The sequence below is a fragment of the Acanthochromis polyacanthus genome, chromosome 3 (assembly GCF_021347895.1).
Source record: "Acanthochromis polyacanthus isolate Apoly-LR-REF ecotype Palm Island chromosome 3, KAUST_Apoly_ChrSc, whole genome shotgun sequence".
Lineage (NCBI taxonomy): Eukaryota > Metazoa > Chordata > Actinopteri > Pomacentridae > Acanthochromis > Acanthochromis polyacanthus.
Genome location: NC_067115.1, coordinates 3,173,316 through 3,186,457, shown reverse-complemented (window position 1 = coordinate 3,186,457; position 13,142 = coordinate 3,173,316). Strand labels below are relative to the sequence as shown.

The window sequence follows — 13,142 nt, the reverse complement described above, 5'->3', positions numbered from 1 at the left end:
ACAGCATATTCCACAAGCATCACACTTTTACTTCACTTTACTTTTATTTATTTATTTGATCCATGGGACATTGCACAAATAAACATTAACCCTGAAGGGAGAGATGCATTATGCCAGGTTATAGCACGAATGCTAATTTCCACCTGTAGTCCCAGAGCAGGCAAAGGATGCGTTGGGATAAAATAAGAAATAATTAAAAAAAAAAACCCCACAACAAATAAACATGTATGTACACATATGTCGAAAAAAAATCTAAATATTTTAACCGGATGAAAATTTGACTTTCAAAAAAAAATAACATTGTCTATATAAGCTAGCTGGAGTTTGTAGCAAGCATGCTGCCATTGCTAATAGAAATGTGTCACAGCTCCAGATAAACAATCCAGTTATGATTTAGAGTTAATAGTACTGATGGCTCACGTTGAGTTTTTTTGGGTTAAGAGTGCAGCAGTGAGGATTAGGACCTTGTGGGATGTGTCATCACGTAGCTTTCTCTTGTCTCTCTCCAGGCATGCGTATCCTGGTGAACCTGCTGCTCGACACTCTGCCAATGCTGGGAAACGTCCTCCTCCTCTGCTTCTTTGTCTTCTTCATCTTCGGCATCATCGGGGTGCAGCTGTGGGCGGGACTGCTGAGGAACCGCTGCTACCCGGAGGAGAACTTCACACTGTGAGTCAACGTCTGCTTCATGTGTCATTGTGTAAAAAAAAAAAAAAAAAAAGAGGAAAGTGTGAGACAATGTGATGCACAGAGATCCGCGACATGTTAGTCTGTCTCGTTGCGTGTTAATCTGCCTCTTGAAGTGTGTTTGGTGCCTATCAATCCTGCTTGTGTTTTCACCGTAATGGCGTAAATGTGCACTGGGTTTAACTTGTAGAAAAATACGTGTACTTGTATTACTTACCGGATTACACACATAGTGTAGCTACAGCATGTTTGTTGTGTTACAGGTGTGTGAGAGTGCATGCGTCTGTCACCTCTCCTCCACTCTGGAAGATTAATTACATCATCTACTCAACTTACTGATATTACCAGAGGGCGAGATAAGGGCTCCCTCTCACTCTGTGTCTCTCATGTGCTAATATAATGAGGCTGATTGCAACAGCAAAATTTGCACAAAGCAAATATCATTATCTCAGAATCAAATGTTTCACTGGATTAAAAAGTGACACTCTTTTCCTTTCAGCCCCTTTAACCTCTGCTATGCACAAACCACTAACATTATTTCCAATGCAGTAAGGCGTAGGTATGTAAAATCTACAAACTTTAGGTAAGCATCACTAATAATTTGGCAAAATAAGATGAAAGGGTAGAAAAGAAAATGTGATAGTCATTGCTGCTAAAAACAGAAACAACCACCACCAAAAAATGTTGCAGATCTAGGGAAGAGAAGTAATATTCTCAGGAAGAAATTGAATATTCTCTGAGAGTGAAGTGGTTTGAGTTCAAAAGTTCTCAAGACTGCAGAATGTGCATGGAGTGCATGACAGTACCCTGCAAAAGTAGTTGCCCTCCTACAGGAATATTCTGTTTTTGCAGATTTCTCACACTTAAATGTTCCAGGCCATCAAACTAATAATTACGCTTATTGAATATTATGCAGAGAACTCACAAACCACAAAATGCTGTTTTGAAATTATAGTTTATTGAAGATTTATTGAAAACCTGTATCACTCCTGTGAAAAAAAAATAATTAAACTTAATAAGTAGTTTGTCCACCCTTGGCAGCAACAGTTGCAGTTAATGTTTGTTCTAGCTTGTGATCAGTCTTGGCCATGGAGGAATTTTGGCCCTCTCTTCTCTCCAAAATAGTTGTAATTCGTTCACATTAGATGGTTTTTGAGCATGAACTGCCCGTTTAAGGTCTTGCCACAGCTTCTCAATTAGATTCAAGTCTAGACTTGAGTCACTCAGAGGTGGACTTGCTGGTGGTCTTTGGGTCATTGTCTTTCTGCTGAACCCTTTAGTGTTGAGCTTTAGGTCATAAACTAACGGTGGATATTCTCCAGGAAGATTTTCTGATAGAGAGCAGAATTCATGGCACCATCAGTGATTACAAATCATCCAGGTCCTCCATCCATCACTCTACCACCACCATGTTTCACTGCTGTTGTCATGCTCTTCTTGTGGAATGCAGTATTGGCTTTACACCGGATGTAATGGACCTATGTCTTCCAAAAAGTTCCACCTTTGACTCATCAGTCCACAGGATGTTATTCCAAAACTCTTGAAGCTCATCCAGATGTTTTACTTTTTTTTAAATTTACAAATGCCAGACAAACTTTTATGTTTTTATGTTTTATGTGGTTTGCACCTTGCAGCTCTCCCATAGATACCATGCTTGCCCAGTCTCTTCCTTATTGTGTAATCTTGTAGACAGATCTTAACTGAGGCCAGTGAAGTTTCTGTAGTTCTTTAGATGTTCGTCTGGGTTCTTTTGCGACTTCCTGGATTAGATGTCGACGTGCTCTTGGAGGAATGTCGGTCAGTTGTCCACTCCTGGGAAGGTTTACCATTGTTCCAAGTTTCTGCATTTGTGGTTAATATTTCTCACTCTGGTTCTCTATAGTCCCAGAGCCTCAGCAATGGCTTTGTAACCCTTTCCAGACTTACAAATGTCAATGAATTTGTATCACATCTGCTGTTGAGTCTCTTTAGAATGTGGCATCATGTACCCATTAGGTACTTCACAGTTCCAGACAGGTTCTATTTAGTGATGGTTAGATTCAACAAGCCTGGCAGTAATCACAAGTGGGTGTGAATGGTGAAATTGAACCCATTTCTGGGTAGCATTTTCCTTCAAAAAATGAAAAACACAAAATTTTGTTTTTAGGTGATGAAATCCTCGTCTAAAAACTGTGTTTTGTTTGGGGGGGGGTGTTACACTGAAATTAGTTTGATGATCTGAAACACGTAAGTGTGAGAAATATGCAAAAATAGAAGATTTCTGTAGGGGGGCAGTGCTTTTGCATGGCACTCTATGTACAACACACAGGGACCGTAACTGTCATGACTCAGGCTGCCACATAGCGATGCGTTATCAACTCAAGGGTCCATAATGGACCTTAACCTTCATGTTAAAGACTAGGATTATCACTGGTGATCTTATTTTTTCTGCCAAAAAGCACTTTGGCTAATGACTGCTGTTTTAAGTGTGCTGTATAAATATCATCAGCTTGATCAGATATGGATCTGTCACTTTAACCAGCAGCCTAACCTTTAGCTTTGAGAATGAATGAGTCCAAAAGTTTCCAAGACTGAAGTACTTTCTCATCATTTTCTTGACATCAACATGGTTATGCATGATTGATTTATCCCCTAAAGTCAATATGTCATCACCAAATTCTGCAGGCATGTCCTGAGGCATCTTGAGGAGAACATTTGCCACCATTAACTTGAACTGTGGTGTAACAGCATGCGGGTCCCCCAATGCACTGTGGTCATTGACCAGAGTTCAATGATAACACGCAAGATTTTTTTTTTTCCCCCTGAAGCTATAAAATCATTGCCCTCACTTGTCTTAGTCAGTAAATTTGCCCCCCTGCAACTTCTTCCTCCTCCACCAGATGAAATTCAAGCAGAAATGTTGTTTTGACACAGAGGAGATTCAGCACCCATCCCAGATGGTGCTTCATGTGCTTACGTAACAGGACTTCCAGAGACTGTTCCAAGCGTGACTGCAGTACTGGAATTGATACTTTCCTGCTCAAAGCTCAAGCTAAAACAGATGGCAACCATATTTAAGGCAGGTATGGTTTTGATTTTCAAAGGTGCAGTCTTGGAATTATTTGGTCCCACTTTGTAAAAAAATAAAAAAATAAAAAAAAATAAACTTACAAATTTACCAGAAAAAACTTGAATGTTCTCTGATAACCTAAAGTATTTACTTCACAAAACCACCATTTTTTTCAGAATGTTACTCTTTTAAGAAAATAAAATGGGGGAATTAGAAGAGTTCTTTTGAAATTTAGGTGAGTGAACACAACACTCAATCAGACTTCATTTTTATAGTTTTTCTCATACGCTTTCATAAGTGTTTACAGTTTTTATAATTGCTCAGTATTTGCGTGCATAGTAGCACTAATATTTCAGCAGATTATTACTTGGACAAACAGTGAAGATGTCCAGTTCTACTCTTTGCAGTGCCTCTTGTTTGTTGCTTGGTTTCACCGAATCTGCTGCTGATTTCTTGTTCATGAAGACAAAGCTGGAGTTGATGTGTTCTTCCAAGAAATCTATTGTTTTTTCTGCTGTTGTCCTCACAGTGCTACTCCTTATCATCACACACATATTAGCTAAGTGACAGTATATAGCACAGCACACCTGCAGCTGCATATACACAACCATTTGCTTTCCTGTTTCACACAAGTAGAGTTGTAAGAACATACATTCATCCAAGGACCCACACAAATATGAACAAATATGACACTACTGAATATTTCCAGCAGTGTATGTGACTTTTGAGAAAAAGTCTGAGCTTTAGGATCCTAATAATGTGAATCAGGTGCACTGTTCCTTTACCTCCTTGCTATCGGTAACCTTTGCAGTTTGACAACTGGATGCGATTTGCTTTTTTCCCCCCACATATATCTTGGTATTTTCAGGAAAAATGTTCTGTATCTCAGTGGCTGTGGGCTGTTTATTTTGGTGGAAGTTTCAGAAATTCAATTACTCTTCTGTCATGTCGCTTCAAAATCAGACAAGTGCAAATGCTTTGTGGTTGATTTAGGCTCAGTCTCTGCTCTTGTTCTGCACAAGGAAAATACTTGTTTTTGCATTTCTGGGCATTAGACCGTGTGCTGCATATGTCTGTGCACGGTAGAAGACGCATCAGCTGACATTTGCATGTCAGCAACCTTCTACTTCTTCAGTAAACTGTCTTTTGGTGATTTTAAGCTGCTGGTTCTTATGACACCTCATGCCTCCTAACTTACCCTACGTGGATAAGATTTAAAGCGATGCTTAGGGTGAATACTTTTTCCTTTTTACTGAACACATTTTGTTTGTTTGGAGTCTAAGAGGATTTGTTTGACTGGGACAAACCACTTTGTGGCATTTTGCTCCCTGAAAAGCTGAATGAATTTAATACACTTTAAAAAGAAAGAATGAGCCTTTATCTGCATAAACAATCTCGTAACATTATGTACAGATCCTTACCAGTGAGATGTTAGGTGTACAGACAGACAGTTAGCAGATCTTCTAAGCAGATTACTGTTTTAATCCCCAAAAGGTCTCAATTAAGGACTCCAATGTTCGGCTTTGTAAAACAGCTTGTCCTGTCAGTCTGTATTGTGAAGCTGGCGTTAGTCAGAGATGACTCACCAGCACATCGTCATTACAATAGCAAATAGTGAAGTTACTTCTTTTCAGGATGTTCAAAAGGCATTTAATGGAGTTGACTCTAAATTTGTATATAAAGGTCTTAAAGATGACGAAACAAAGATATTATATTTTGGCATTTTGACAGCAGGAATTGCAAGGACTGGAGTGTCAACTGGATGAAAAGGAATAAAATGACATTGTGTATATATCATCCTGGCGTCGGCCATCATACAACTCAGAATTCTGTGTGACTTCACTTGAGGGAGCAAAATGAGCATACAGACAATAATAAATAAAATACACAGTTATGCACTTTTAGTTAAGTAGGACTTTCACTGCAGGGTTTTTATTTGTAATGGATAAAGACAAAAGTTCCCAGATCTTGTATTTAAGTATATCTACCAATACCGCAGTGTAAAAACACTCCGTCAGAGGTATCCGTTTGTGAATGGTTATTCAAATCTTTTAAATGACAGGTTTTTTTGTAAAAAAAAAAAAAAAAAAAATTAAATATCTTCTATTGTTTTATGCCTCTGCGTCATTATGTTTTCTGGCTTGTCCTGAACCTCGAGAGTGTTCACTTTCACTCATTAATAAACTTGTCAGCTTTCGCTGGTCAGAGGTCAGTAATCTCACCAAACATTTTTGTGGTTATAATTCAAAATAATATATATGTTAATTTTAACAAAATTCTGCACAAATGTTTAGTAGGATAAAATGTTGAAGTCATTACATTTGAGGTCAAAGGCCATGTGACATCATAGTGTTATGGGAAAATATTTTCTCATTCATTATTGAGCTTCATAGCTCAATCTTGCTAATTCTAATGGAATATATCAAGCTCCAAAATATCTTGTTATAAAAGTTTGCAGATCTAAAATTCAATTCCAGCTTTGGTTAGAAAACAAATAATTGTTCTCAAATTACTGAGCCCTTTATAATGCAGTGTAAGTTACTCGTAAAGTAATGTTGCTACATGTCTATGTTTAGTGGCAACATTTATTTTCAGTGCTGTGCAATATTCTAAAAATGCTCTGAAAAATCCCTTGGTACCCACAAAAGGAAATAGCAAGTCGGAATTAGGACCTGGAAGCCTAACAGGTGTTGTTTGTTCCCAAATATGTGTATGATTAAGAGAACAGCTAATACCACTGTGGAAACACAGAGCTCAGACAATAACTGGGATTCTGAGCGTGTGCCTGGGGAGACCGAATCCACGGCCAAGCGTTTGATTAGGCCAGTTTGGCTACACGGAAGGGCTGGATGCCGGTTCGCACCGCTGAGCCCAGAGAGAAAATAATGATCTGATGAGAGGCTTTGGGGCAGGCCATCACCATAGCAACCAATTCAGAGATGAGACAGAGAGGGAATGTAATCACGGCGTGTCCTGACCTACCTGAGTTAATTTCAGTAATGTCATCCAATGTTGGTAAAACATGCACGAAGGCATTTTTTAAATCTATTTATTTTTGCCACAGAGCTGATGCAAACAATATGTGATGGTTGTAAATCAGACTGCAGAGTTTCCAGGAACAAGAGCGTGAGGTATAAAACACGCCATCGTTTGTTGTCTGTTCTGTCAGGAGTCCTACGTCTCTTCAGGTGTGAAATGACTGCTGCCTGCCTGACACTGTCTGGTGGCAAACGTAATCACCTCAGTACACAGAGACACATGTCCACCGTTGTCCAATCTGATAATGAGCTGGGCTGTCGCTGGATGTCGGCTCAGTCAAGCGCAGACGAGCAGACTTGTGGATTGGTGTGTGATGGGAAGCAGAGTATAGTAAGTGGGTGGACGGTCACATTTTTTCTGATCTTTACATGTTCTAGGACTTCTGATTAGCAGCAAGATAAAAATATTAACGGGAGGAGTCACAGGCGGTCCGCAGGAAATCATATCTGGTAACACAGGTCGTTCATGCAGACACACACTCTGATGCATGCTCTTTTTTCCTGACACACACAAAATGCCAAGTGGAAAGCGTGTATATAAACAGCCCTAAAAAACACAAGTTAGTTGAACTAATGTATGAAAATGAGACTGCTGAGCAGTTAGGTTCAACAGGTGAGCAGAGCTAAGAATAGACATAAAACGAGGGTGTTAATATTTCTCTTTTTGTTCATGTGCAGGGGCACATACAGTCAAACAACCACTATCTTTAAGAGGTGATTTTAACCACAACATACAGGTATTCTGTTAAGTGGACAGTATTTTTCCACCGGCTAAATCCCCCTTCTGGCGAAAATCTAGCAAATGTATTGCTTGTAAATTTCTATTTGATGTTACGAGGGTTTACCCTGTAGTGCAAAAGATTTATTTCCATATCCCCTCCATGCTTTTACTTTGTTTGATACCCAGAACAGTTGGTTTGCTTATGCAAGATTCATATGAAACAACAGGAAAACTTAACGGTATGGAACAGCAATGACAAGCCAAGTGACAGGAACCTTGATTATACTCCTGTGGGGAGGTGCACATGTTTGCTGCTATTATAAATCATCTTGTCAGCTTGGTGTTTGCCAGGACTACTCCATTCCATGCATGTGCAGTAGGTTGGCATTTATGTGTTCTGCACATGAACATGACTGTTCAATGAAAGCACCTGATGGAGACGCAGTGTTCGGTTGCATGAGCAAAGTGTTCTCCCGCCCTGACTCATAAACAGTCCATCATATCACTTTGTAATGGAGCTTCCTTTATTGTCCTCATGGTTGCTGCACAGGTTTCCACGCTAATCCACAGCAGACCTGGTTCTCACATCATCTCCATGTGGGCTCACAGACCTCCTTCAAATGCACTGTGCTTCACGCCCCATCAAGGCTCTCCGTCATTGACTCCAGCCGGACTAAGACAGTGCATGTATGTCTTTCGAGAAGTGGCTTCAAAATTCAGTTGCTGGTTTCTGCAGACTCCAGCTTAAGTTGTTGGTAAAGTACAAATCATTACAAACTGTAAAGATTATTACGGTTCAGAAGAAAACATCAGAAAACTTTCTCCTTGACCTTTTGTTTGGTGCAGGTCACCAGATTTGCTTGGCCAGGAATTAAACTTGTCATAGTTCTCTTGTGTAATTGCACACTTAGGAATAAAGAGCTCTAAAACAAATACAGAGTGATCAGACAGAAACAGTCTTGTTTAATAAAGTGCACAGTTAATGAAAACACTTGAAAACTTCAGGACCGAAAAGAGAAGAGAGAACAATATCATGAGCACGAGATAAAAGCCATGTGGAATTATCTGACATTAAACTGTCAAACTCAAGCCCCTGGGTCGTGTTGCTTTAGACATTTTGAATATGGTTTTAATAGTTTCCTACAGCGTTGCATTGATTTTTTGGGGGGGTCATTCGGAGCAGAAGAAGTCCATTTGCCCTTTTACACATAACAAGCTGCGATGATGTCCATTCTGAGCAATGTTTGGCCCATGAGACCTTAAAAAATGTTTAGGCTTGTTCCTCAACCATAGAAAATTCCTGCAAAATCAGAGAGGTAATGCAGTGTCAGAAAAGGCAATGTGTTTTCTGGAAAATGGTCGTGGCACTCTGGTCTCTGGTTTAAGTACAAACAACCCTTCAAAACAGTAGTCAAGTCAGGCTGCAGCATTTCAAGATACATGGCAGCAGTAGGTTGTCTGTACATGCATCTTGGATGACTTCTGTTCACTGTAAAGTGCTTTGAAGGATAGTGTAAGGTGATCAGGGACAAGATGAAAACCACCTGCCTAATAATGTGTAGGTTCCTCTCATGTCACCAGAACAGCTCTGAGTGTTCAGGCCATGGACATGGGACATCTGGGGGTGTCCTGTGGTGGCACTGAGGCATGATCTGGAGAGTTCGGAGGCTGTACCAGTGCTGTGTTATCTGTCGGATTCCTCAAGCTATTCCTGAGCAGATTTCACAGTGAGCAAGGCACCTCAGCCATATATGTAGAAAAAATAAGTTTCAAAACTAAACCAAACCAAAACTGAGCTATAGAGGCTGAAAAGCTCAGTTTAGCTGCAGACGTGAGCATAATTCTCAGTAACTTTGCGGTTGCATGTGCATCTTCTCACAGTACATGTCGCAGTTTGATTCAGTGTGCATGAGAAGCACTTGTTCGTGGATTTTCGTTCATCTGTCTGTTACAGCGTATCTCACGCTCTTGTTGTGGGTATTGCCATTTGACTGTATGAGCCAGCATAGAGACAGCTGAGATGTGAGGATGCAGCTGAAGAAATTTAGTCCGGAATCATTTGATTTGATGAGAAAATATGAGGGGAAAAAAAGTGACCAGGTCAAAAATATCTTCAGCTCCAGTGCAAGCTTGATGTAAAAACTGACGTAAAAAGGCTGCAGATTAGGTCTGTGGCCTTGTTGATAGCCTCTATTCAGTACTGAACAATACAGAGAGACACAGTCAATGAATAGGATGCAAAGACAGAGACGGAGTGAGAGACACCGTAGTAGCCTACAATGCAGCTTCTACTGAGCCTTCTCAGATACCAGGTCAGATGTAATTGCTACCTAAGTCTGCACTCGTCTGTATCTCTTTCTTCAGTCTCCCCTTTAAATAACCCCTTCTTGAATAAAAATGAAATCACATAAAGCTTTGCTGTTCCCTTTCTCTTTTTGAAACATAAAGACAGTAGTCACTTTTACCTTCTCTCTCTTCTTTCTTCTTATATTGCCTTCCCTCTAAGTTATTTATTAATGTTTTAAAATAATTTTTCCTTCCTTTTATCCTTCTTCTTTCTGTTCCTTCCTATACCCAGGAGGCCTTATGTTCATGAGGTGTCTGTAAGTCCATCCCATTCTCAGGAATACCTTTAAAGTAGTTTAAGCAAGCTCACCCATACTCGAGGATGAAGTGATTCGGTGTTGGTGGTCAGGGGCCGCGGTGAAATCAGAAGACGCGTTTTCTGACCGTTGATCTGATCGTGAACATGATTTCCAGGAGTGCTTTTCTTCAGATGAGGTTAAGGTCACTGTGAGCTCCCCCATTGTCCTGAGGAACATGCTGTATCTGGGACACTTTGAGGGAATCTCTTTCAGTTTTTGCAACATTTGTTTACTTGGACTTGAGGATGAACTGATTAGATTTTGGTGGTCAGAGGTCACTGTGACTTCTCGGCTATTACTCAGTTTATAAACTAGTTAGAACAAAAATTCACACAAATGCCTAATTACAGAAAATGGCTTAGTGACAACATGTCGAAGGTCAGCTTTACTGTGACATCAGAATGCTCTTTGCTGGCTGTTATTCCACATCATTACTCAGGAACAGAAGGAGAGATTATGGCTGTATTTCACACTTAGTTGGATACTGATGGGATGACAACAATGTTCAATCCCCACCTAATATATTCCTTCAAAATCTTTGCTGCATTAAGTGGATGTAATCTACAACTTCACTGGTTGATGGAGGCATAAAACCTGAAGCTGATTATTCTACAGTAGATGTCTCTTGTTTTGCTTCATTCTGTGTCATTCTTTGTGTCCTATTTATTATTTTTAGTTCATTTCATTCCATTTATCCTTGGCTTTAACTTTTTGCTAAGGTGCATTCCTGTGCTGCGAGACTATCTTTTTTTAATCATCCTATTTTTTCTTAAAATATCTGTGAGCAGAAGTTTAACTTGGAGCTCCCACTGGAACTCATTTATTAGATATAGTAGTACCCTGTTGTATTCATTTACTGTTGCTATTGCTGTCATACTTTTACAGCACAGCACATTATTTTTTCCATCAACAACAGAAAGCGGTCCCCAGGGCACCAGGACTCGAATACTTGACTGATTAAGCCTAAATGTATTAATTGGTGTTAGCTGTAGAGTCATAAGCTGCTCTTAGCTTATTCCTCTGTCTGTCTCTGCATAACAGCCCTGACACACCAATCCAACCATAAAATAATGACGCTGATGAGGACCGACTGAACACTGCGTTGCCTCATGCTGCTTCGCTTCATCTGTTGAATCCCAGCTTAAACGGAATAGCATTTTTTTGTCTGCTGCAGCACGGAGTGTATTCTGATCTACTCTGTAAATCACGGTTTTCATTTTCTCCATTTCATGACGGCGCACACTTGTTTTGCATTTTTAAAAAAGAACTCTCTTTCAAGTAGGCCTTACTTCAGTGCATCCAATCAAACCAAGGATAAAGAAATAGCGTCACCGTTCTATAACAGGCAGAGCAGACGGTCACACTGAGCCAGACAGCAGCCTGCTGCTCAACACAAGAGCTATAGTCACCGCGTAACAACCCACATCAGCTTTTCTTCTTGTGTCTCCTTCCTATCTAGCTCACAGGCATGAACACGCATGTTGTCCTTCACCTTGCTGGACAAGCAGCCAAACAAACAGTAACTGGTGGAAGGTGCGCCGCTAAAGTCACTTTGCAGGCTAATTAGCAGCTCAGCGGCAGCACACTAAACAGCATGTGAACTTACCTGGAAATGTCGCTTTGGCCCACTTTGATGCTTGTGAGGTGTTTACTTTTCAGTACCGCTAACGGCATGCTGTGTGCGCTGTACATTAGCGCGACGTTTTTAGTTTGTTTAATTCTCTCTGTTTGACGCTGGTCTCAGCTACTGTCAATCAAACACCAATGTACTGGCTAATGCTAGTTAGCAGTTATCTCTGGTTTACTCATGTCCAATCCCAGTTGTATTGAACAATCCAGTCCAAGTCCAGGTTATGATGAAAAAACAAGAATGTATTTATTTACATTGTGTCGCTGATTAATCCACAAAAAAGGGTTTTCAAAACAAACACAGGACGGGACACGGTAAGAAAACCGCGTGTCTCCACTGCTAACCTGGCGTTGATCAGAATAATCTCACGTTCCAGTGAGCCAAACTGCCAGCTCTTAAAGCTACAGTACCACCAAAGATTAAACATAAAGTGAACAGTCTGTTCCAGTCCAAAAGATAAACAAATAACCATATTCAATTAGCATTACTCTGAAATAACTATTAAACCAATATGTAAACTTAAAATTCAAAAGTTACAGCAAAAATTATATTTACCGTAAATAACAAAAGAATAAAATGAGAAAATCTGCAAACTTATTATTGCCTCATACAACCGACACGTCTGTCCAGCTGGTGGAGATAAATGGAGCTTTTCTAATATTTCCCCAAAGACATTTATACTTCTTTCTGATAAGACACGAATAGATTTTAATATAAACTGGAATTCTCTTTTTGCAGTAACATGAGATCAGTACTTTAATAGTTGCTCTTTAACACTTTCCAACACTATGGCTGATGACAAAATGTGAAAGGAGGTGAACTTGTCATCATTCTCCTTTTGTAGACCAAAGAATATCTCATAAACTTTACTACTATATCAAAGAAAGAGTAAAAAGGAAATCACACTGCTGTGAATTTGTTTTAACAGCTTTCTTTCATGCTCAGAATGCAGTGTGATTTTTTTTTTTTGTTTTCCCATATGTTTGACAGCCTGTTTTTCTCTGCTGGTTGCGAAATAAGAAAAGAAACCATAGAGGGAAAAAAGTTCACATTTAACGGGTGAAATCACTGATTCGCTAGACTGAACCGCCGGTTTGACAGCTCTCTCTCTCTCAGGCTGTCTTTGTTGTCAGTTCAGCATGAGGTGCGAAGACAAATGTGTGGAATACAATCAACAAGAGTGAGGACATCACAAAAACCAGAGGAAAACGGTCAGCCGCAGACACACAAAGGCTGGCAAATGGTTGCAGACAGTGTTGTGTCAGGGTTAAAGTGTCTTCATCACTACTGCTTCTATCGCTCTCTCTCTCTCTATTTGTCTGTTTCTGCTGTCATTTCTTTCAGTTGTACCATTACAGCCATAATCATCTCT

The 13,142-nt window shown here is 39.9% G+C and overlaps 1 protein-coding gene across 1 annotated transcript in view; it reads left to right on the top strand.

Moving 5' to 3' along the window:
• LOC110951180 (voltage-dependent T-type calcium channel subunit alpha-1I-like) overlaps window positions 1-13,142 on the top strand; it is a 285,257-nt gene that overhangs the window by 155,313 nt on the left and 116,802 nt on the right. The window contains exon 6 of the mRNA XM_051945256.1: window positions 510-669. Within this exon, the coding sequence (XP_051801216.1) occupies window positions 510-669 (160 nt within the window). The remainder of the gene's footprint in view (window positions 1-509; window positions 670-13,142) is intronic.